Source organism: Oncorhynchus keta, chromosome 19 (assembly GCF_023373465.1).
Source record: "Oncorhynchus keta strain PuntledgeMale-10-30-2019 chromosome 19, Oket_V2, whole genome shotgun sequence".
NCBI classification, from domain to species: domain Eukaryota; kingdom Metazoa; phylum Chordata; class Actinopteri; order Salmoniformes; family Salmonidae; genus Oncorhynchus; species Oncorhynchus keta.
In genome coordinates, this window is record NC_068439.1 from 36088928 (window position 1) to 36115061 (window position 26134).

Consider the following 26134-nt stretch of genomic DNA (forward strand, 5'->3'; position numbering starts at 1 on the left):
GCCGTTGAGGCCAGAATGCTCGGATCAACCCTGATCCTCAGCCCGAACCTCCAGTGTACGCCCCGAGAGCGAAACGCTCTGAATTTACGAATGGACAATCTGACGACGCCCAGACAGCACTCTGACACTCCAGAATGAATTTACGAAGACACCCGAAGTCTGGCTAGTAATTTGTTATGCTAATAAACTAGCAAGAGGTTGCAAAGCAACAGCATCAACTTCGGGTAGAAGGCGGAGCGCTAGTATGCTCAGCTGAAAGGACACTGTTCGTTTACAGTATGCTAAATTGAACTAATAGTATGTAGTATATACACTCATTAAGTAATATACAGTATGGATATTGAAACAACTATACTGTGGTCAGTAATTTGAAGGCACAGCAAGTGACACAATAATGACTCTCTTGACTGCTGTCCTCTAATTTTCCTGCTTGTGAGCTGCTGTTAGGTTAGAGATACTTCACTTGCCTTAGTCAGGCATCTGGTGGGGCTTTTAGCAATGACATCAGCCTCCAACTAGACAACAGTGCACTATGAGCCTTGGCTTCGCAGAATTACACAGTGCCCAATGGACGTATGAAAAGCTTTCAAAGCCATTCTGGTCTACTTTCTATCAACCATATTTGCTTTGTATATCTCTTTAATGGGTGCTTTGAGTTGCTGATTAATCTGTTTCCATAGCATTTTGGCTGTTGTGCCTTTGAAAAGCTCTGGTTACCAAGCATTAAAGCAATGAAACTCTGAAAATCCATTATTGCACAAAAGGACAGATCATGGAGAATGGAAGCCCAGACATCATCATGTGTCAATATTTTCCTTTGTGCCCAAGGCTCACAACATTGTCTGTTCTGATACAATGGGTATACAACAGACACATACTATTTATCAAGTTGTGGTTATGAAAATAGTGATGATTAGTTCAATAATAGAACTGCATTAGCTTGTGTTTGCAGACTGTTGTTACAGACTGGAGAAACATACAGAGATGACCAGGGACACAGAGATTGTCATACTGTATTGCATTACATGTTACATTGTCTTACATGTTGATAGTACATTCTCTACAAATACCATTGAATACCATTGAAATGTGAAATGTCAAACCATTAATGGCACTTATTTTCACCATATTATTTGCACATAAAAACAACAGAGTTCTGACAAGTAAATGCAACCATCATGGTAATTAAATCAATACAACCCACAAATATTCCAAAACTTAAATCCCCAAATACTTATTTCACCACTATATTTTTGCAAGTTATAGGCAGGCGTATGCAACGTGCAAACGAAATAGTACACACACACAACATTCTCAAAGGTACTCAGAATTGTCATCAACAGATACAGTCAAACAAAATGAAGGATCACAAAACAAATTCCCCAATGGGTCTACTCTATGCAACAACTTCCTTTCAACCAACCATCATGCAATGCTCTTTGGTTGTCTAAAAGCTATGAGCTATTGCATTGCGGCATGCTATCAATGAGTTAGCGGTTAGCCTGTGGTGCTAACTAGGGTAATTAGTACTATTAACTGGAGTATTTCAGGCCGAGGCAGAGGGCCAGTTCATTCTTCTGGATCTTTCCATCACCGTTCATGTCACAGTGGCCCAGCAGGACCTTGCGGAATTTGTCCAGGTCCGTTCCACTAATGGTAGGCTATGTTCGGTATAAAGGAAGCATATTCAAACCATTAGCTCAAGACCAATCACAGCTCAAGCCCTTCACAGTCTACTACAGTTGGACGTTCTGTTAACTTGACTCAATTCTCTTTGCTTCATCCATTTAAATATAAAGTAACATGGTGTCAGAAGTGGGACCCGCACCCAGGCCTACATTCGGAAACCATAACTTACAATAACGCAGAATCAATATAGGAGCATCATATATCTAAGTTAATACATCATAAGTTAAATAACATAAGTACATTTGTAGATTAAGGTAAAGCAAAACATTTTTTTTTTTTACCGTGACCAGTTCCATCATGTCTTTGACAAAGCCATCCACCTCCGGACCCTCCAAAGCACCCGTCTTACTCTGTTAACAACAACAACAACAAAAATGGCTGACTTCAGAAAAAGAGATGAAGACAACCACCTGATGTGCCTTGGGAGATTATAAAAGAGGACAGCATCTAAATTCTGCTTAATGGGATAATGTATAACTACATCACACATCCACAATCATGCAGCACGGAAGAGCATGGCACTGCAACAGGACTACCACTTCAGTTAATAATGGCATTAGAAGCTTAATGATGAAATACATTCCTGGCACTATATCTTTAACAGGCATTACGTTCTGTGAATACATCTTTGTACTGGGCCTGCAGAAATGTGGGTGCCCCCATCCCAAAAAAGTAGCCAACATCCTGCAGTTTTACTTATTTTGCCATGGGGCAAAGAGAATAATTTTAGTTTTACAGCTAATCCCATGCTATTCTACACATTTTGCCATGGAGCAGAAGAAAATGTGCAGTTTTATAGCTCATATAATGCTATTCTACACATTTTGCCAGAGGGCTGGATTATGAGCTGTCTTGTTTGCTAAATGAACATATGAAATAGGCAGTGGCATGGTGCATATAGCCATAGAAGAACAGTGGCATATGCCTCAATGCAATCATATTTATTGCTTATTGGGGGTGTGGCTTTCAATTAGTTATTTTTGGCAACCCATCCAGTGAGAGTGAATGTCATTACAGGTCATCGAGCCAGTTATATTTAAGCAAATCTGACTAACCCAGTGACTGCTTGCTATGAATTCTATCAGATGGTGTTTGCATGTTTAGGGTAAAAAGACAAATTGGAACACTGACAAGTAAAGAGCATGAACAATTATAAAGAAAACAAAAACATTGTTTTGGTTATGTGTGTTTAGGCTTGGTTCCCCAGGCCCACCTGTGCCTACGCCCCTGTACTGATCCACTTCCAATACAGCGGTGTGTTCTAGCCCATTTATACTGATATATATATATATATTTCTTCATAATTAAAGCCAATGAAGCATCAGTAAAATCACAACAAATCATAAGCAACACACTAATTTTATTTAATATGCTTATCACCATCAACCTTACAATCCCAATTGAAGTTGAAGACAATTATGTTGTGGCTAAACGTATAATGACTTACAACATCATAGTGGGCAAATATCTTCTCAAAGTCCCTCTTCCGGTCTTCTTGACTGCAAGCCTGAAACAGAGTGGTACCGCAACACCCACAATTTTGTTCCTCTAATTCAAGCCAATGATCACTACAGTAATTAATTGAAGATGGAGCATGTATTGACAATGTCTTAAGTCTTATCTGACTGCAAGTTATCAGCTAAATTCATCAACAAATGTTATACTTACATTCATGTCAAACTTCAGCAAGAAGTTCTCTTTCAGAGCAAGGATTCTGGGAGAAGGAAAACAGTTAGGCACAATAGGAGCCACCTAGCAATGTAGGAGAACAATTGCTAAATAAATAGTACCTGGCTAGGTCATTCAAATCCAGCCTGCCATCATTGTTTTTGTCAAACATCTTCATCTATTGGGAATATAAACAGAATGAAGCATCAGAATTATTAGATAGTTTGTCAAAGTACATACACATCAGAATCACCTTTATTCGCCAAGAACATTTACACATACTCACAGTGGCGACGCATCATTCAGGGCAGGTGGGGCTATGCCCCACCTGTTTTTAGCCCCACCTGCTTAGCATGTTATTGTTTTGGCATTAATACATGTCACATATCAGTTTTCAAACTCGAAAATAAAAATAATTGAGCTATACAGCTGCAAACAAAATGCTTTCTTGAGTAGGGCAGCTCCAAAATGCAGGTTTTTCAGCCTAGCTCAGTGCTTTCTGTGGGTGTGGGGCAGCCAGCGGAAAATATGGAGTGTAAGGGTTGGTAATGTTCTCTAGTTGCATCATGATTGGTTCAGTGTTCTGTCCCTCATGGAGACACTACGTAATAGCTACATCTACAAGTAGAGCTCGAAAATTCCAGTCCCTTGTGTGCTGCCATAGACTTACATTAGAAGAGCCCATCCAAGAAGGCTCAAGGTCATTGGCCACAGATAAAATGACATCAAATCACGTTTTATCTACAGTAGCTGTGATTGGACTGACCTTCTGTAGCTCAGTTGGTAGAGCATGGCGCTTGTAACGCCAGGGTAGTGGGTTCGATCCCCGGGACCACCCATACGTAGAATGTATGAACACATGACTGTAAGTCGCTTTGGATAAAAGCGTCTGCTAAATGGCATATATTATTATTATTATTATTATATTATTATCATATCAACATCATACTTTCAAAGATGACAAACTACTGGCAAATATTTTTCAATCCTTGTCATATGAAGAGAAGTTATAGATAAAACAAATCGGTGCTCATCGGCCATTGGACATAAACATTATACAAGAAGTCGGAAATCGCAAATTCAACAATGAGTGCTAAGGTGCCACTGCAGCCTTGGGTTCAATCCCAGGCTGTGTCACAGCCGGCCTTAACCAGAAGACCCATGGGACGGCGCACAATTGTCCCAGCGTCGTCCGGTTAGGGGAGGGTTTGGCCGGCCGGGATGTTCTTGTCTCATCTTGCTCTAGCGACTCCTTGAGGCGGGCTCGGGCTCTTGCAAACTGACCTTGGTCATCAGGTCGAGTGTTTCCTCCGGCACATTGTTGCGGCTGGCTTCCGGGTTAAGTGGGCAGTGTGTCAAGAAGAGGTGTGGCTTGACACTCAACTTTGCAGAGTCCGTAGGAGAGTTGCAGCAATGAGACAAGGTCATAACTACCTATTGGATATCACGAAAAGGAGGATAACGACATGGGCCAGAAAATGTTGAATACATTGGCCATGCTTTCAATGCAGCATGAATTCAGCCGCGTTCAAAACAACTGGAAACTCGGAACTGGGAAATCTCAGACATCAGGTAGTTCAAGACAACTGGGAACTAGCTGTGACTGGGAAAACACAGAAGATAATTTAAATGGTCATCCAACTCAGAATTCGAAGTTAGGATGTCAGGCTTCTTTCTAGAGCCCACAAGATGGACCACCTCGCCACCTTCCTGTTCAAGTGAGCAAAGCACAACAAAGTGACTCCAAAAATGTCTTGTATGCTGCTGCATAAATTACGTAATATGCCAGGGAGATATGTATACTGTAGCCAAGAAAGTAACACTAAGTGTATGTTGTGTAGTAAGCTGTTAGCCCATGTGCCTCACCCTAATAAATTTGGTCCCGTCCCTCCCTCATAACTTTGCACACTGTTCTGACTTGGTGTACAGACAATGAGAATACTGTTAAGAATGGCCCATGTTCTGAATTCTGCCGCTGTACATTTCAAAAGTGCTGAACGAATAGTTATATTGACAACGTCCATCGTAGCTCGCTCATTAATGTCTTAATTGAAATTATGAATTGCCTCTTATCCGCTCGTCATCCTCTTATGCCACAGTTTGTACAATTGTCAGTAAAAAAACATATTTGTTTATGTAAGTCAGCCACTGTATGTTTGTTTTAACAGGCTGGAAAATGAGGCTGAATTAACTGTTTCGCAGCCAGACAAGCAGTGCTAAGATGTTGGGACAACTTTATGTACTGTAGGCCCTAACAGTTTGTGGGCACCGTTTGTCACCGTTATAGTGCAATGAATGTATTGTTTAGCGTTGTGGCTTTGCCCCACCAAGATTTACATGCTAAAATCACCACTGCACACTCAGAATTTGACTTGGTGACATGTCATGTGTAACACTGTACAACAATACCAAAGAGAACCTAATTCAGATGATACCAGTGTATTTCCCATGTTGTGCACACACACCAACACTGATATATAAAAACACATGCGCACGCACACACAGTAATTAATTAAATGGTCCACAATGACAATGGCTAAACAGTGAAAATCATATCACCTCTGAATATCTTTAAAGAGCTGATCACCCTCCATCACAGTACCATCCAATTACTAATACTATAGAGGGGAGTGAATACCAAGGGTATTACCGCCAATTACATACATCAATGAGAAATAACTCCTTTAGTGCACTCCTTAATACATTGAATGGCATATTAGCATTTCTATGTATAGCTCTCCCCCAATCATCCAAATTGAATTGCCCATTGAACAGGGTATCAATAGATAACCGTCTCCTACATGCTTTTGATTATTTTCAACCTCTTCAAAGGCAATCTGTGATGAGACAACTGTGTTTGGGTCACACACACACACACACATCAGACCCAGGAGAGGAAGACGATTGGCTGTAAAGGTTGACTACTTTTAGCACTTCTTGACCAAGAGCCCTCAAATGGAGACATAGAATAAAGGAGCTGGGGCTCGTTGTTACCAAGGTGTCGGTGTACTCCTCCAGTTTGTTGGGGGAGATGGTCTTCTTGTGCTGGAGGAACAGGTCCTGCAGGAAACCCTGTTACACAGAGGAAGACGGACAACTGGATAATCTGGGCCCATATTTATCAAGTGTCTCAGAGTAGGAGTGCTGATCTAAGATTAGGTTTAATATCTTGATCTAGGATCCATTTATTATAATCTAAAACTGATCCTAGATCAGTACTCCTACTACTCTCAGACACTTGATAAACATGGGCCTTGGTCTCAAGTGAAAAAAGTGGTCTCTTAATGGGACATCCCTGGTCAAATAAAGGATAAATACATACATAATAAAAAAGGCATAGACTGCAAATCTGTAGGCAACCGCTCTTGTCCCGCCCCCTTGGATCCCCTGTCCCCAGAGCTGAATCACATTTTGTTCATCTGTTTCTTTACCTCTACTTTACACACCTGTTTCTTTACCTCTACTTTACACACAAATGTTGGTTGGCACCCTCCCTTCACATTTCTCACTGTCAAACGTGAATGATAATTCCAGAAGTTTTACCGGTGAAACGCCCATGCAGCATCTGCAGGCCAACCATTTGATCTCAATACGTTTCATGGGGATATGCATTAGATCTTCTTGAGTTATACAATGTTGTTTTGTACTAGCCTTCAGTTTTGAATTATGTACAGTGAGTGAATTTTAGAGCCGGTGGTGTTAAACTGTAGCATACCTGTGCTTAGTTTCAATTAAGGCACATACACTGTGTACAAAACATTAAGAACACCTTCCAATGTCATGGAAAGAGCAGGTGCTCTTAATGTTTTGTACTGTACACTCAGTGTATTTTGCCTGATGGTGCACACTTGAGTTTTGGCCACATGAGAGAAAAATGTGACAATTCACACAATCATCCTAAAAGCTCTTAAACAAATGTGTTTTTTGTCTTATAGTAACGTTATACTAAGCTATTCAATTTGGTTCTGTTATGTAGAATACTATCATTATGTGATCTTGCAGACATTGATTCAGCTTTGATCTAACTTTATTAAATGAGCAGAGCAGAGATTATGCGCAAAGTAGAGAATCCTGCACATGTGCAGAAGCTTTGGACCTTTAGCTGTCAGGAAGAGGGAGGAGTCCGGAGAAGTCGGTTCCTATGCCATAACACTTTTGTCCCTCATTCTGAATCAAAGTGTTCATAAATAGTATAATGTACTGTACATCCTGTACAATTCCTCTTCAGTAAATGTACTGTGGGTGAACTATAAACGAGAAACCATCAAGTGTTTATAAATTTGAAGAAAAGTACTTCTGTCTTGCCTTGTAGGGTTGGTTGAAATTTGGGGTCACTTACGAAATTTGGGGTCACTATGATATGTTACTCCAAATATCGCGACAGCCGATATAATCATTTCGCGCCGTTAATGACTACATCATTCCAGACAGTGCAATTTTTTTGCTTATTTACAATATTATAGCCACATTCTAATGAATTATTCTTAGCATGGCAAAACAATAAGGCTTATTTAATTAATTTAGAGACTTAATTTTCAACATATTGATACAGCCTGAAAATGGCAGTTTGGATTTGAAAAGTTCAAATGGAGTATAGCCTTGCACATCATGATATATATCGTTTTGCACGCCATGATAATGTCAAATATCACAATATTCGATTTAATCATATAAAATCAGTCCAACCCTATTGATCTGTCCACATAAGAGGATAATGGGCATCCTTCCAAAAGACCCTTAAAGCAACACGTGTCAGAGACCTAGATCAACTATGTAAACAAGAACAACTCTGGCCACTCATTGATTCTTACTTAGAAAGTAGACAACAACTAGCTTAAGACAATGTCTCTGAGAGGGCCATGGCAGTGGTCTCACTGAAAGCATAGAAATTAGTAGAAGGGCATTCTTTGAATGTACCTTGAGCTCTATAGCTGATATGTATCCACTGCTGTCAGCATCATAGTTTCTCCAGATCTGTTGGGGAGTGAGAGGCACATTTAGCTGTGATGAAAGTGCTCAAGAGAATATAGGACACACTACCCAACCAATAATAGGATTGTATTTTTTATGCATATGTCAAATACTTTTGGACCGCAACACTTCCTACTGTATGGGATCTTTGATCTTACCCTCATGAACTCCACACTGTTGTCCAATGGCGTCTCTCTGCGGAACAGTAGGAGGAAGTTCTCCTCCTCCGGTAGCATCATGGTGGCCAACTGGAACATTTATGTTCAATGAAATGAGTTAACAATCACAGGCAGGCATTATTCAATCCCGGATGGCTAATTTTGTGTAAAATAAACTAAATCTTCTGTATTTTCTTCCTACAATTTAAGGGGTAAGTGTCCCCTCAGCTTCAACAGGCATAACTCCTCTTTCAACATAAAATGTATGGAAATACAGTCTATGGACAAGGAAAACTAAATGTCAAAGCCGAAATGAGTTGCAAAATTAGACAATTTAATTTGACATCAACTCATAATTAATTGCATGTGGTCAATGACAACCTTACAATGCGAAGATGAAGCAAGGCAATAGCATGACGCAAATGAAGGAGCAATTAGGTAGTTTCAAGGCTGCTTCACACAAAAAGGTGTTGTGAGGACATTTTGATCACAATCCAATTACCCCCCCCCTTTCTCTGGATTGTAAGTATACTTAATAATAAATGACCCATCGACAAATAATGGGGAAGAATTTATGTATGAATAAATACAAGTAAACATACCTCTTGGATTTGCAGGCGACCATCCGCTGTGGTGTCATAAGCTGACATGAACCTTTCTTTCACTCGTCTAATTTTGTCATCTGTTATTTCATCCTTTAGGAACAACACCGAGACATTTGAACACATTCCACATATGGGCTCCCCAATTAAGTAGTTGCACTTGTTTGAGTATTTCATTCAGTGTTACCTGTACAATATCACTTTGACAGAATACATGTCATTTCAATGAAAGACAAAACGAGGACTAATGATTGGATTCGGAGGTTATCTAATGTTGACATCGCTTGAATGCCCCCAACAAAACAGAGCAAAGTAGGTCTAATTAGGGTATTCTAGGATGTTAGTAGCCAAATCTTACTGTAGTTATTATTAGTTATCTGTACACAGTATGCATTGGGTATGACAAGGAAAAGGAACCGTGGAGTCCTACAATTGCCTACTTACGCTCATCCCAAGTTTTTTCATCATGTGTCGAAAAAAGTCGTCCAATTCCTTTCCTTCAATATAACCATTATCTAAAAACAAATACATGTATAACATAAGATGAATTAAACCCTATTTCTGTATTGTTTTATCTGCACGACATGGTGTAAAGTTCAGATGTGAGTTTGCGCACGGACTTTCGATGAAAAACATTGCCTGATAAGCGTACAGATGAATATCAATAGTAATTTAAAAGACGACATACAGTTCCAATTATTGAAGAGTAAGATCTTACCGTCAACATCGAAATGTTGCCAAATCTGTAGGAAGCCCACAGCATCCAGGTTGTCAAAAGCATTGTCCATCGTACCTCGTGTCCAATACACCGGCGCAAATCCAAAATTTTAAAATGGTGAAATTAAAATGGAAGTTTTGACTGTGTGGATTTGAAATAGGAGATTGATGAGGTTTTCTATACTATTGATTATGTTTCCTTCGCTGCAGTTCAGTCTAAACGCCACCAAATGCAAACGAAGGAACTTAACTACGACATTCAACTATGTGCGCAATAGGGGTTGCCCCCAAACAATTGGAGACAACGTCCGCAAGGAAAGCATGGTAAAAATGAATACAATTAATTGGTTAGTTATATTAGGCAATACGATGCAAGTCTACGTGGCAGTATACATATGATTTATTGGTACAAATATGCAGGAGTATTGGCAACCACATTAAAAGGTTTTTGTTACAAAGCATTGTTTTTTTTATGTATTTAGCACAAATCAATTTAACCAATTAAACTGGAAACCATCACCAAGTCCCACAATAAATGTATTTCATATAAATCACGATAAATCAAAGTTATATTATGCCTGTCATTAATAAAGGTTTACTAGATCAATGTGCCCGTGGCACAATGTAACCACCCCCAGTCAAAATTCTGGACACACCTACTCATTCAAGGGGTTTTCTATATTTTTTACTATTTTCTACATTGTAATAATAATGAAGACATCAAAACTATGAAATAACACATATGGAATCATGTGGTAACCAAAAAGTGTTAAACAAATCAAAATATATTTTATATTTGAGATTCTTCAAAGTAACCACCTTTTACCTTGACAGCTTTGCACACACTTGGCATTCTCTCAACCAGATTCACGAGGTAGTCAAATGGAATGCATTTCCAATTAACAGGTGTGCCTTGTTAAAAGGTTGTTTGTGGAATTTCCTTCTTAATGCATTTGAGCCAATCAGTTGTGTTGTGACAAGGTATACAGAAGATAGCCCTATTTGGTAAAAGACCAAGTCCATATTATGGCAAGAACAGTTCAAATAAGCAAATTGAAATGGCAGCCCATCATTACTTTAAGACAAGGGCAGTCAATCTGGATTTCAAGAACTTTAAAAAGTTTCCAAGTGCAGTCGCAAAAATCATCAAGCGCTATGATGAAACTGGCTCTCATGAGGACTGCCACAGGAAAGGAAGACCCAGAGTTACCTCTGCTGCAGAGGATAAGTTCATTAGAGTTACCATCCTCCGAAATTGCAGCCAAAATAAATTATTCACAGAATTCAAGCAAGACACATCAACATTAACTGTTCAGAGGAGACTGCGTGAATCAGGCCTTCATGGTCGAATTGCTGCAAAGAAACCCCTACTAAAGGACACCAATACGAAAAATAAACTTGCTTGAGCCAAGAAACATGAACAATGGACATTAGACCAGTGGAAATCTGTCCTTTCATCTGATGAGTCCAAAAATGTTGATTTTTGGTTCCAACTGCTGTGTCTTTGTGAGACGCAGAGTAGGTGAACGGATGATCTCCACATGTGTGGTTCCCATCATGAAGCAAGGAGGTGGTGTGATGGTGCCTTGCTGGTAACACTGTCGTGATTTTTCTAGAATTCAAGGCACACTTAACCAGCATGGCTACCACAGAATTCTGTAGCGATACACCATCTCATTTGGTTTGCGCTGTGGGACTTTCATTTGTTTTCCAACAGGACAATGACCCAACAGACCTCCAGGCTGTGTAAGTGCTATTTTACCAAGAACAAGAGTGATGGAGTGCTGCATCAGCTGACCTGGCCTCCAAAAATCACCCAACCTCAACCCAATTGAGATTATTTGGGATGAGTTGGACCTCAGAGTGAAGGAAAAGCAGTCAACAAGTTCTCAGCATATGTGGGAGCTCCTTCAAGACGGTTGGAAAAGCATTCCAGGTGAAGCTGGTTAGGGGAATGCCAAGAGTGTGCAAAGCTGTCATCACGGCAAAGGGCAGCTACTTTGAAGAATCTAATATATTAAATATATTTTGATTTGTTTAACACATGATTCCATAGGTGTCATTTCATAGTTTTGATGTCTTTACTATTATTCTACAATGTAGAAAATAGTACAAATAAAGAAAAACCCTGGAATGAGTAGGTGTGTCCAATGAGTAGGTGTGACTGGTACTGTACATACATATACGTATGTGGAGTTCCCTTTAAATGAGTGGTTTTGGTTATTTCAGTCACACCGTTGCTGACAGTTGTATAAAATCGAGCACACCGCCATGCAATCTCCATAGGAAAAACATTGGCAGTAGAATGGCCCAACTGAAGAGCTCAGTGTCTTTCAACGTAGCACCGTCATAGGATTCCACCTTTCCAACAAGTCAGTTCGTCAAATTTCTGTCCTGCTGGAGCTGCCCCGGGCAACTGTAAGTGCTGTTATTGTGAAGTGGAAACGTCTAGGTGAAACAACGGCTCAGTCGCAAAGTGGTAGGCCACACAACCAGACTGCCTAAGCACGTAAAAATAGCCTGTCCTCAGTTGCATCAGTCACTACTGAGTTCCAAACTGCCTCTGCAAGTAACATCAGCACAATAACTGTTCGTTGGGAGCTTCATGAAATGGGTTTCCATGGCCGAGCTTCCGCACACAAGCCTAAGATCACCATGAGCAATGGCAAGTGTCGGCTGGAGTGGTGTAAATCTTGCTGCCATTGGACTCTGGAGCAGTGGAAACGCATTCTCTGTAGTGATGAATCACGCTTCACTATCTGTCAGTCCGATGGATAAATCTGGGATTGGCGGATGCCAGAACGCTTCCTGCCCCAATGCATAGTGCTAACTGTAGAATTTGGAGGAGCAGGAATAATGGACTTGGGCTGTTTTTCATGGTTCAGGCTAGGCCCCTTAGTTCCAGTGGAGGGAAATCTTAATGCTACAGCATACAATGACATCCTAAATTATTGTGTGCTTTCAACCTTGTGGCAACACTTTGGGGGAAGGCCCTTTCCTGTTTCAGCATGACAATGCCCCCGTGTGCAAAGCAAGGTCCAGACAGAAATAGTTTGTCGAGATCGGTGTGGAAGAACTTGACTATCGAACACCTTTGGGATGAATTGGAACGCTGACTGCGAGCCAGGCCTAATCGCCCAACATCAGTGCCCGACCTCACTAATGCTTTCATGGCTGAATGGAAGCAAGTCCCCACAGCAATGTTCCAACATCTAGTGGAAAGCCTTCCCAGAACAGTGGAGGCTGTTATAGCAGCAAAGGGAGGACTAACTCCATATTAATGCCCATGATTTTGGAATGAGATGTTACATTGAGCAGGTGTCCACATACTTTTGGTCATGTAGTGTAGTTTTCAACACATGCATGTCTCTTTCAGTGTGTTATTACATAAATACATAACATGCAAAGTAGACATAGAAACACAGCAGTGCTTATTGGTTGATTGAATAAGCCAATCAACAGTCTTTGTTTAAAGTAAGAGAATTCAGAGTAAGGTACTGGCATGGATTAGTCCATAAGCTTTTTTTGGGGTTCTTTCCTCTTTGGCTGCATTACAATTCTCCACACTTGGACACTACATGGAACACTTTGGAGAAAGTAGAGAGAATCTAGATGTAGCTTTTCTTTCTACACTGGGATGTCGTCATGGTGTCCTCCATGTTGCCAGGCCTGAGATTCTGTCTTTGGTCCGTGTCAGGGGTAGGAGAGAAGTCCTCTTCGGTGTTGTCTTTAGCAAACACCCCAGGGCTTTGGCAGTGGACAAGGTCCACCGTGGATGAAGGTCTCACTGCAAGAGAGCGGTGTGTGAGCTGATATGGTACTAAGCAATGAGGAAGCTACAACTGGTGGCCTACAACCATAACTACTGGTACTACAAACAATGTCACAGCTGTGTGAGTACTTATAAACCAACACAAATAGCTACTGGAGCTCCTGGTGCAACCCCTACAACTATGATTACTGTGAACAGCCAGTAACACTGCATGGTATTCAAAAGGTATGGCAACTATTGGACCTGCCAAAACTGCTGCAACCTACTTTACTACTATTAGTTGATACACCCAACACTACAACACTGTACGAGTCTTAAGTTTAAATATTTTTTTTAAATAGCTGAAGGAGAGAAGGTAATTGGTCTAACCAGATGCAGGGAGGGACTTGGTGCGTTCTCGACCTTCTACTTCCTGTACCACAGAACTGGAGCGCTTCAGGGAGGACCACTGTCTCCCACCAATTGCAGACCTGTCCATCTCTTGGTCCAAGTCAAATGGTCTGGGGTCTCCTGTGAGTTCAACTGACGGAGAGAGTGATGAGGATGAACAATGCTTTTATTCTTCAATCATACCAGGTGTCTATTCAATTCCATCAAACTCACATAATGACTATTTCTAAATCATACTATGTTCTCAGTGAATTGAAATAAATCTCTGTCTTTACATGAAGCAAAACAGCTTTGTTTATTCGATTTCAATATGAACACTTTGGACTGTGGTGAGCTGATCCCAAATCAATTCTTCTGGATGGAGGACACACAGGTAATAGATATACCTACCATTAATGTGGCTACTCTCCTCCTCCCTCTCATAGTCTGAGGGCTCTCTCTTCAGGCGAGGGGCGGGCAGTGGTCCTTTTGGGGATACGTTTCCAAGACAGGAGTCAGGGGTGCCATCTGAGGGTGAAAAATAGACAAAATAAAGAATGGTTATAGACAATAGGACAAATTAAGGCAAGATAAAATCACAATAAACTAAGTAATCATCTATTTTTGCTTCTGGTGCCTTTATTTGCCATCTGAGTATCACTATCAATAAAGTATACTTTGTCATATGCCCACCTGGGTTGTGGCTGCTGCTGGCACGAGGGCTCAGGGGTCCCAAAGTGTGTGGTCCCATGTGGGGCTTGATGCTCTGGGGTGCTGGGGATCTGGGTGTAACACCGGTGGGTTTAGACCTGGGCACTATCGACGATGTTTGACCCTTTGGCTTTCCTACAGAGAGACATAACAAAGACGACCCATATTGGACACAGCAACAGCGGGTATGGTTCGTAGAGCTTCTACAAGGGACTGTCTAAACAAAGTGTTAGCTAGGGCTCTATTTTAATTAAACATTCTGTTCACTTTTATTGTACCACATGGCAGCTGGCAAGCTGCATGGCAAGACAGACGTAGCATAATTAAGTTGAGCCATCCTTCTGTACATAAAGATTAAGATATCACTAAATGTAATTCAAATTCATAATCTAATTACCTGATTGGGATATAGAGGCCAACTCACCTTTTTTATCATCTGCCTTGTCTGAAGAGTCCGACTGTAAAAAAATAACAAACAAACGTCTTTCAGTATGACCAATGTCTTTAGTCCTAAACCTGATTCTAGAGGTACAATTGTTTTTTCCACTGCATGGTTCTGTATTCAACAGTCTGAACCAAGCTGAGACACAGATGTTCCATATAAAGCCACTACAGGGCAGCACCTTCACAGTTATCCACTCATGACAATCTGTAGCTTTCCAAGTGACTGGTCGATCTACAGTTGAAGACAGGAAAGTGTAACTTTAAAAGAACAAACGTATTACCATCTCCCTGTTTATTCCTTACTATCTGGGACTTTTTCAGAAGAGGTTGTGTGTTACCCTGTAAAGAAGGTCATTATTCAGTAGTTCAATGATGCTACGGCAGGGTTTCCCAAACTCGATCCTCGGGACTCTAAGGAGTTCACGTTGCCCTAGCACTACACATCTGATTCAAATAATCAACAAATCATCAAGCTTTGCTCCTTTGAATCAGCTGTGTAGTGTTAAGGCTAAAACCAAAACGTGCACCTAGTTTGGGAAACGCTGTGCTAAGGGGTGCTACTGACTCATACACTTAACAGAGTCAAAAGGAGCTAAATCTGGTCAGTTTACCCACCTTATGAGAGACTATTTTCTCATGCATTTTTCTCATCTCCGCCAGGAGGTCCAATCCCATTAGGGGGCCCATTACGGGGACTCCAAAGTGCCGGCCACCATGAGGACTACCCTTACTGTCACTCTCGGAGTGCTGTTCCTCAGTGGGTTCAGGTGTTGGTGGCTTTCGTGAGTGGTCAGGGGAGATTTCAGAGTGGTCCCACAACGGAGCCTTGGGGGACAAGGGCTCCTCTGTCACAGTGCTGACAGTCGCAGCAGCTGGGGTGGTGATGGCAGCTGTTCCATGGCTCTTCTCAGACTTCGAGGTGCGAGACTTGATGAGGTTAAGGAAGCCGCTTTTACGGGATTCCCGTTTCTTCTCCGACCCCTCCTGGATGTTGGAGGAGCCCCTCAGGGTGGGTCGTCTGGAAATGTTAAAGAAGGCTTTTGCTGAACAGTACACACTCACAACTTCTATAATTAACAACGTCTAAATACAGGTATTAAAAAGGTACAGGTAAACAGCCAAAATAAAGCAAACACTTGAGTAAATGAGGGACAAAGTATATTGAAAGCAGGTGCTTCCAAACAGGTGTGGCTCCTGAGTTAATTAAGCAATTATTATCCCATCGTGCTTAGGGTCATGTATACAAATTCCCAGTTGCCCATTATTTTGGCTACCATAGCTAGAGATCTCAGCGACTTTGAAAAAGGGGTCTCAAATGAGCATAGGGGATTTAAAGTGTGTGTGTGTGTGTGTGTGTGTGTCTCAGTCACCAGATCCTAACCCAATTGAACACTTATGGGGACAGTACGTATCCTAATGGTTAGAGCGTTGGGCCTGTAACCCAAAGGTTGCTGGATTGAATCCTAGAGCTGACAAAAGGAAAAATCTGTCATTCTGCCCCTGAACAAGGCATTTAACCCACTGTCCCCCGGTAGGCCGTCATTGTAAATAAGAATTTGTTCTTAACTGACTTGGCTAGATAAATAAAAGGTTAAATACATTTTTCTTTAAATGATGCGAGATTGTGGAGCGGCGCCTGACACTGGGTTTTGCGCCACCATCAACAACTCCAATAGAGTTCCAGACACTTGTAGAATCTATGCCAAAGTTCACTGAAGCTGTTCTGGCCCAACGCCTTAAGACACTTGTGTTTCCTTTATTTTGGCATTTACCCATAGCTAGTTAGCCTGCAAACAATCTAGCCATTGATGCCTTACTGCTGCATGCTTTAACACAAAACACAGAGTTATTTCAATCTTATGAAAACTAGAATAATTTATTCTAAAACATTGAGTAATGTCATTTACTTTTTGGGAAGAGTTCAGCCTAATAGGAATTAAGACTCACTTAAAACTAAGTTTGGTGATTTTCTTGTAGAAGAATTCATCAACACCCTCATCCACTTTCCCCAGGAGGTCATTCTGCTCCACTTCTGGTGGTGGAGAGGTGCAGATTGGTTCCCGCTGAAAACCCAAAATATTTAGGCCTACATCAAGCAATACAGAATAGTAGGTAGACATAGAAAGAGTGGAAGAGGGAGAAAGAGAGGGGCAGGTGGAGAGAGGGGGCAGGTGGAAGGCCTCTTACTGGTTCTCGGCTAGGTTTGGTCCTCTTTTTCGGTTTGGGGCGGAGCTTGGTGTGGTGCTCTAGCTTTCGGGCCTCCATAGTGGGCAGCTCGCCAAAGTAAGTCGGCTTCTTGTCCGATGGGGCAGGAGGGGGCGGATCCTCCTCATATATAGGCACTTCTTCCAGGGCCTTGTCCAAGTCAAACTCCATTTCTGATGAACAACTAACCATCAATAGACGAGGCAAAACCAAACCTCTCTCATTCCAAGTTGCTGAAATTACTACTATTACTACTACTCTAATCTAAATGTATTTGACCAGATCTACTGTACCTGGGATGTAGAAAATAAACTCACCAAAGGCCACAGATACAGGCCGCAGCATCCTGCAGAGAATGCTCTTCCTTTTGGACTTGGGTGTCATCCGCAGGTCACAAACACAGTCGAGAAAAAAAACAGTCAGCAGGTGAGTCATGCTTCAGTACAGCAGATATGGATCACAAAACTTCACATGGACTAGTCTTAGTTACCACACATGTGTCCATCTCCTCCAGCCTCTCAGGATGGTGAGGACTCTGCTCCTGGGTCTGGGCCTCAGGTTGGAGGACTGTCTCCTCCAGCACCTCCATCTTGTTGGGCTCCTGGTGGAGAAGAGGTTGAGGTTTCCTGGTCAGGTGTTCTGCCTGGGGTGGGAAGGGAGGAAAAGGCATAAACGGTCAGTGTTTCTTCAACGGTATTTGCTTTGATGTGGGGCAGAATTACCCCAAATCGGGATTACAAGTAATTTAAGCAAAAATGCATTATTGTGTCTCTCTGTGTGTGTGTGTGTGTGTGTGTGTGTGTGCATGTGTGCGGAAGATAAATAATCTATTTTAATATACAGTACTGACCAGAGTGTTTTGGGAACGGGACAGAGATTCCAAGATCTCATCCACGATACGGTCTGAGAGGAAGGAAGCCATACTGAGCTTCACTTCACTGTGTGACAGAGAGGAGAACATGAGGCAGATACTACCTCTCTACTACCTGCAATGTATCAAGACTAGGCTGCATATAGTTACAGACTATGTTACAGTCGTTTTCTGAGAGTGACGTTTACATTACATTGCAAGGTTATCAGCTAAGGCTATGTGACATAATCATCATTATTTCAATAGGTCTAAGATGTCATACACAGATCAGATCACAAGGAACTGATTCAGTTTGAATTCACATTAACTGATACCATCTACACATGAAATGATTTACTGATTAGGTCTCAAAAGGGCTCCTCCAATCCAGCCCCCCCAGCGTTTATCTGTTGAAGGTCACTTGTGATGGGCACAAAGCAGGCAATGCGTAGTCCGGGTTCAGCAGGACTACCATTGGACCAGACCCCAGCATCAAACTGCTTTTGTAGATACTAGTGTTTTGTTGTTTTCCTCTCCTTAGCTGAATGCACTTGTTGTTAGTCACTTCGTATGAGAACATCTGCTAGCGATCTTGACCAGGCCATGTGGTGATCACCTGATCTTGTTGATGATGTCGACTCCTGACTGTTCCAGTAGTGTGGTGGTGATGAAGCTATGGGGGATGGTCATCCTTCCTGCACCTGCCTTCATCAGCTCCTGGTGCAGGCTGCTCCTCTTCATCACATGGGGACAGAGGCCCTCAGCAGTGTCAACCATAGACTGCAACAACGTCTGGGAGTGGGGGAGAGAGAGAGAAGCGGGGTTGGCAAGTTAATTGTGCTAGCTTACATTGTTATTCCATTTAAATAAATAAAAATGTACCAGGAAGGGCTCATTGAGGTTTGAAATCTTTTTAAAAGCATCCTGGCCAAGATAGGCAGCACCAAGTAATTACACAATTACAGACAGACATGAAAAACTACAAGTAATCTAGTAAAAAAATATAGAATTCACAAGAGTATAACAAAATCATAAAACAGCAAACTAAAAACATTGACAGGTCAGGGAATCAGTCTCAAAATCCTTAAATCAGGATTCACAGTTGCTGCAAGGACTAGGGCAGTGTCTCAGGTTGCATAGTTTTGTTCAAGCCCAACTACTCAATGAATCATTAAGCACATGACCACTTGTGCAGAACAAAAACATCCAACTTCGAGGACTGGACTATGTTATTCGCTAAGATAAATCAACACCCAAAATATCTGTCTCGAAAAATAAAATACATTTTTCATTTACTGCTGTGTTGACTGTTGCATACCTTTAGCTGTCCATCCATGACCCTGGCTATCTCTCCGGCCATGGACTCTAGCTTGTCCTGAATGGGGCTGCCCATGCCACCAGGAGATCCCCTCATGTGATACAGGTTGGGCAGCAGCTAGGTAGATGAGCAGGGTTTGGAAGGAGGGGCAGACAGGGAGGGGAAGAGACAAAAATAAAAACATTTGAGTTTGAGGCTCTCTTTTCTTGTATCCTCATTCTTGTATCCTCATTCTAAATGTTATTTAACCAGGATGTCCCATGTAGAGTTTGAGGTTAATGTTTACCCTGTCATTTTTGTCTCTCTAGATCAAAAGTTGAAATCCACGCTCTATCACTTCTGCGTTCATACTGTATGTTCTACCGATTTTATGAGAACAATATGTCTGGTTCACAGCTCACTCTTTTGGAGTTCCTGGCGTCCTTCATGAGGTTCTTGGCCACCTTCATGTCCTCCTGGACGACGTCAGTCTCTGTATACCTCAGGGAGTTCAGGTGGTCCTGCACCTTTACACAGATCATGTCCATCATCTGGAGCAGCAGAAGGCAGGAGGGTTCAGAGGTTATCAGAGGATGTAATGTAATGGTTTATTGGCATTCAACACTTAATGTATTATGTAACTTTAAATTTCTACATTGGAAACTCAATGTACTACTCAATGTACTACTAACATTTATCCAAAAAGTGCCGAGACAAATTAAAGAAAATGATAATAATAAGATTGTGGAAGCTGTACTTTTCGATTTCAGTACAGCCTTTGATATTATTGTAGATAACCTTTTGTTGAAAAAAATGTACGTGTTATGGCTTTTCCACCTCTGCCATTTTGTGTATTCAAATCTATCTAATAGAACTCAAAGGGTTTTCATTAATGGAAGCTTCTCTAATGTCAAACATGTAAAGAGTGGTGTACCGCAGGGCAGCTCTCTAGGCCCTCTACTCTTATGTAAGTTTACCAATGACCTGCCACTGGCATTAAAGCAAAGCATGTGTGTCCATGTATGCTGAGGACTTAACCACACACGCATCAGCAACCACAGCTAATGAAGTCACTGAAACCCTTAACAAAGAGTTTGTTTTGGAATGGGTGGCCAGTAATACACTGGCCATGAACATCTCTAAAACTAAGAGCATTGTTTTGGTACAAATCATTCCTTAAGTTCTAGACCTCAGCTGAATCTGGTAATGAATGGTATGGCTGTTGTACAAGTTGAGGAGACTAAATTACTTGGTTTTGTCTCATTTTGATTATTGTCCAGTCGTGTGGTCCAGTGCTGCAAGGAGAGACCTAGTTAAGCTGCAGCTGGTCCAGAACAGAGTGGCATGTATTACGCTTCATTGTAATCAGAGGGCTGATATAAATACTATGCAAGCCAGTCTCTCTTGGTTAAGAGTTGTGGAGAGACTAATGTTTCTTATCAAAAGTGATGTAGTCAATGTATTGAAAGTCCCAAATTGTTTGCATATTCAACTTACACACAGCTCTGACACACACTTATCCCAACAGACATGCCACCAGGGGTCTTTTCACAGTGGCCAAATCCAGAACAAATTCAAGAAAGCATTCAGTATTATATAGAGCCCTTATTGCATGAAACTTCCGTCCATCTCATATTGCTCAAATAAACAGCAAACCTGGTTTCAAAAAACAGATAAAGCAACACCTGGCTGCACAACGCCCTATTTGACATAGATAGTTTGTGTGTATCCATTGATATGTAGGCTATGTATGCCTTTTTAAATAACGTATGTAGTTCTGTCCTTGAGCTGTTCTTGTCTATTGATGCTCTGTATGTTTTATGTAGACCCCAGGAAGAGTAGCTGCTGCTTTTGCAACAGCTGATGGGGATTCAAATAAAATACCAAAGTTACATATCAAACATATAAACAGAGGGGTCACCTGTTGTGTGGTTGTCGTGACAATGCCTTGCTGAAGCCGGTAAGCTTGCTCTTGGAGGTATTTTCGAGTCTCGTGGTTCCTTAGGAGATACTGCTCCATCTGCAGGGGAATTGATTTGTAGAGATCGATATAAAAAATTAAACGTTTAAAAAATATAATAATATTCATGTTGATGGAAATGTGACCATTTTTGCATTCAACACTGCTATAGATGCCTTCTTATCAATGACAATTGACATCAATTCTGTTATGAGTTCATATCCACCATGCAGACAAATGTGAACTTTGACCTTTAGTAGGGCGTCCTCGGTTTTCTCAGGGCTGGCCTTGAGGGCCTGGGCAGCATCGATGATGGGGATAGGCATGAAGCGAATGGTGTGGTTCCTGAAAGAAAGAGAGGGTAACAGTACTGTATATGTAAATAAGTGTATGCCTACTCATATATCCTAACCAAAATATCCATGGGAAGATGTGCAGAGGAGTATAAATAAATATAAAATTGTGACACACAGAGATACATACTTTTCTAAAGCAGCTGCCACATCCTGGAGGCCTTGTAGGCTGACATTGTTTTTGTCCCACATAACTGTCCTGTACAAAACGCATAAGAGATGACAAAGAATATAATATAGTAGAATCCATATTATGCAGTATTGGAGCTTGGCACAGCTGAACCTTGTGGACCTCTTCTTGAGCCTTGACCTCTTACCGGAGCTTGGTGTTGATCTGTAGGGCCTTGGCCAGCATCTTGGCCCCCATGTCTCCCATGCCGTTGCCACTGATGTCCACCCGGATCAGGCTGGTGTTGCTGCCCAGAGCGTTCAGCACGATGGACAGATCTCCCTTCAGCTTGGAGTCGGCCAGGGAGAGGGACGTCAGGGGCTAAGTGACAAAGAGGTTAGTTGAACGATGGTAATGAATGGTCAAGACACATTTTTATGCTAAGCTGTTATGGCTAAGTGTCACCATAAGAGTCAACTCACCGATTCCTCCTCCTGTATCATGTGCACCAGGTTGTCCAAGACATGAGACAAATTTCTGCGGGAAGACATGCATACGTCGTTACATTCCAGACAGAGAGGACAATACAAACAGGAGGATATTAAGTGACAGGCTAATTAAAATGAGTATTAAAAAATCAAATTCCAAGGTAATTAAGTATCGTACTTTGATTTGATGTTATTGAAGTTCTTGCCCAGTGAGAGGTGGCGGATGGAGCGATTTTTGGCCAGCCACACCAAGAGAGTGGTCAGGTCTGAATCCAAACCTGAGCATCACATTTAACACAATATCAAGTAAAAAAATCAGGGTACATTCACAATCAATGTACATACAGTGTCTACTCAGGCCTCACCGTTGTCTGAGATGTCCAGGCTGGAGATGTTGGGAATCTCAGCTATGCAGCCCTCCAGAATCTGAGAGCCTCCAGATCTTAGCTGAAGTAACAAACAAAACATTAAGAGAAAGGATAGCAAGTGTATTTTGGTGATGTATTTGATTGTCATTCAGGGTACAACAAGTAAATAAAGCTAAGTAATTCAAATTCAGAATATGCAGAGCATCAGCCCAAATAATAAAGGGGTGTCAAGACATTTAATTTTAGAATTTTATTTCAGAGTAGACTTCCCCTTTAATTTCTCCCTCAGGAGATTCAGGTAACTGTGCCAGGGCCAAGGCAGTAGTTCAGCCTCTTACCTCAGAGCTGCTGAGATCCAGTGATACTTCACTGAGATTAGGATTGCAACCAAGACCTAGTAAAAGTGCTCTGAAGAGAAAGAAACTAATTCAAACTCAACGGTTTATTTTCTATTCAGTTAAATCAAAGCAGACTGAAGTATGCAGGAATTTAATACTTGGTGTTATTAGATTGCTTTCTTGTTCACTGCAACTTTAAGTAATGTTTCCATACTACTTTAACATAAAAACATTTAAAAAGCCAAATAACTATGACATCCTGTCTAAAAGATACATCACTAACCATTTACAGACATGCACAGTTTCTCCAGGAATATTCTCCAGTTTTCTAGATCATATTTTCATTCTTGGTGTAATACAGTTAAATGGAGCAGACTGCAAGCTCACTTGAGTGCCTCCAGGGGGAGCTTGGTTCCAGACAGGTTGACACTGCTCAGCGCCAGTGCAGTGCCAAAGAACTGCTTGAAGGAATGCGGGACATCTTTACTTCTCCTGTGGGTTAAAAAGAAGGCCAACACACTTGGGTTATTTGTTCTGAAGTTCTCAGGTGTTCTCACTTTGACAAACTGAGCAGTATACGACACATGGACATAGAAGACAACAGCAACTATTGAGTGACAGGCTTATTTTAGCATAAGCAAGTGATTCTGTTGTTGTATGGCTCACCTGTGAGAGAAAACACTCTTCGACATGTTGAGCACTGAGAGGTGCTTGAGAGAACCTCGTAGAAGTGAAGTGCAGACCTGGAAGACAGGTGTTGAGCATCTGAACAACATGGACTAGTCAAGTGACATCACATCTTTTATCCAAGTTCACAGTCTAGGGAACTACAGACAGTATTTTATGAAATGGAATGGCCATTTGCATAGCAACAAATATAACAACAAGATCCATAAATATAACTATAAGTGATATCAAAAGCAGACAGCACGCTACTTATAAACAGTGCTCACATGATATCCAAATATGTCATGTTCACTGTCATTGCATACTATAATTTTTTGTTGTACTTTTTCTCTCCAATTTTGTGATATCCAATTGGTAGTTACAGTCTTGACTCATTGCTGCAACTCCCGTATGGGCTCGGGAGAGGCAGAGGTCAAAAGCCATGAGTCTTGCGAAACACGACCCTGCCAAGCCGCATTGCTTCTTGACACACTACTCGCTTAACCCGGAAGCCAGTCGCACCAATGTGTCGGAGGAAAAACTGTTGAACTGGCAAAACATAGTCAGCATGCATGCACCCGGCCCACCACAAGGAGTCGCTAGAGCACGATGGGACAAGGACATACCGGCCAGCCAAACCCTCCCCTAACCCGGACTGGGCCAATTGTGCGCCGCCTCATGGGTCTCCCGGTCGCAGTCAGCTGCGACACAGCCTGGGATCAGACCCAGGTCTGTAGTGACGCCTCTAGTACTGCGACACAGTGACTTAGACCACTGCAACACTCGGGAGGCCAACTGCATATTATTACAATTAAACTAATCTACTTAATATGGATTTTTGATTTGGTTTAGAATAGCTACAGTGGGGCAAAAACGTTGATTTAGTCAGCCACCAATTGTACAAGTTCTCCCACTTAAAAAGATGAGAGGCCTGTAATTTTCATCATAGGTACACTTCAACTATGACAGACAAAATGAGAAAAAACTATCCAGAAAATCACATTGTAGGATTTTTTTATGAATTTATTTGCAAATTATGGTGGAAAATAAGTATTTGGTCACCTACAAACAAGCAAGATTTCTGGCTCTCACAGACCTGTAACAACTTCTTTAAGAGGCTCCTCTGTCCTCCACTCATTACCTGTATTAATGGCACCTGTTTGAACTTGTTATCAGTATAAAAGACACCTGTCCACAACCTCAAACAGTCACACTCCAAACTCCACTATGGCCAAGACCAAAGAGCTGTCAAAGGACACCAGAAACAAAATTGTAGACCTGCACCAGGCTGAGAAGACTGAATCTGCAATAGGTAAGCAGCTTGGTTTGAATAAATCCACTGTGGGAGCACTTATTAGGAAATTGAAGACATACAAGACCACTGATAATCTCCCGCGATCTGGGGCTCCACACAAGATCTCACCCCGTGGGGTCAAAATGATCACAAGAACGGTGAGCAAAAATCCCGGAACCACACGGGGGGACCTAGTGAATGACCTGCAGAGAGCTGGGACTAAAGTAACAAAGCCTACCATCAGTAACACACTACGCTGCCAGGGACTCAAATCCTGCAGTGCCAGACATGTCCCCCTGCTTAAGCCAGTACATGTCCAGGCCCGTCTGAAGTTTGCTAGAGAGCATTTGGATGATCCAGAAGAAGATTGGTAAAAACTCATATGGTCAGATGAAACCAAAATATAACTTTTTGGTAAAAACTCAACTCGTCGTGTTTGGAGAACAAAGAATACTGAGTTGCATCCAAAGAACACCATACCTACTGTGAAGCATGGAGGTGGAAACATCATGCTTTGGGGCTGTTTTTCTGCAAAGGGACCAGGACGACTGATCCGTGTAAAGGAAAGAATGAATGGGGCCATGTATCGTGAGATTTTGAGTGAAAACCTCCTTCCATCAGCAAGGGCATTGAATATGAAACGTGGCTGGGTCTTTCAGCATGACAATGATCCCAAACACACCGCCGGGCAACAAAGGAATGGCTTCGTAAGAAGCATTTCAAGGTCCTGGAGTGGTCTAGCCAGTCTCCAGATCTCAACCCCATAGAAAATCTTTGGAGGGAGTTGAAAGTCCGTGTTGCCCAGCAACACCCCCAAAACATCAATGCTCTAGAGGAGATCTGCCAGCAACAGTGGGTGAAAACCCTGTGAAGACTTGGAGAAAACATTTCACCTCTGTCATTGCCAACAAAGGGTATACAACAAAGTATTTAGTGTACCTATGATGAAAATTACAGGCCTCTCATCTTTTTAAGTGGGAGAACTTGCACAATTGGTGGCTGACTAAATATTTTTTTGCCCCACTGTATGTAATGTGCCCATAAAAAGGGTTAAAGTCCAAATGTCCAATCATTGTACAACTATAGCAGTGTGAATTATTTTTAG

At 41.7% G+C, this 26134-nt stretch overlaps 2 protein-coding genes across 3 annotated transcripts in view; both read right to left on the minus strand.

The window, feature by feature from the left end:
- Positions 1–995: 995 nt before the first annotated feature.
- LOC118398152 (secretagogin-like) lies at positions 996–10082 on the minus strand. Its single transcript, XM_035793215.2, has 11 exons — positions 9807–10082; positions 9533–9603; positions 9089–9181; positions 8487–8576; positions 8275–8331; positions 6352–6429; positions 3480–3535; positions 3358–3403; positions 3137–3196; positions 1971–2039; positions 996–1661 (listed from the first exon to the last, which is right to left on the minus strand). The coding sequence occupies exons 1-11, from the start codon at positions 9874–9876 to the stop codon at positions 1533–1535; spliced, it is 819 nt and encodes a 272-aa protein (XP_035649108.1). The 5' UTR covers positions 9877–10082; the 3' UTR covers positions 996–1532.
- Positions 10083–10187: 105 nt separating this feature from the next.
- Positions 10188–26134, minus strand: part of LOC118398153 (F-actin-uncapping protein LRRC16A-like) — a 29099-nt gene continuing 13152 nt past the window's right edge. For both annotated transcript variants that reach the window (XM_035793216.2, XM_035793218.2), the window contains exons 15-38: positions 23736–23812; positions 23457–23561; positions 23070–23139; positions 22729–22810; positions 22542–22641; positions 22358–22412; positions 22084–22256; positions 21897–21965; positions 21665–21758; positions 21375–21473; positions 19876–20004; positions 19475–19591; positions 18773–18948; positions 18157–18244; positions 17797–17949; positions 17624–17678; positions 17289–17479; positions 17049–17164; positions 15717–16119; positions 15082–15115; positions 14640–14792; positions 14358–14474; positions 13947–14099; positions 10188–13592 (exon numbers count right to left, since the gene is read on the minus strand). In XM_035793216.2, the coding sequence (XP_035649109.1) occupies positions 13414–13592; positions 13947–14099; positions 14358–14474; positions 14640–14792; positions 15082–15115; positions 15717–16119; positions 17049–17164; positions 17289–17479; positions 17624–17678; positions 17797–17949; positions 18157–18244; positions 18773–18948; positions 19475–19591; positions 19876–20004; positions 21375–21473; positions 21665–21758; positions 21897–21965; positions 22084–22256; positions 22358–22412; positions 22542–22641; positions 22729–22810; positions 23070–23139; positions 23457–23561; positions 23736–23812 (2988 nt within the window). In that variant the 3' untranslated portion in view covers positions 10188–13413. The remainder of the gene's footprint in view (positions 13593–13946; positions 14100–14357; positions 14475–14639; positions 14793–15081; positions 15116–15716; positions 16120–17048; positions 17165–17288; positions 17480–17623; positions 17679–17796; positions 17950–18156; positions 18245–18772; positions 18949–19474; positions 19592–19875; positions 20005–21374; positions 21474–21664; positions 21759–21896; positions 21966–22083; positions 22257–22357; positions 22413–22541; positions 22642–22728; positions 22811–23069; positions 23140–23456; positions 23562–23735; positions 23813–26134) is intronic.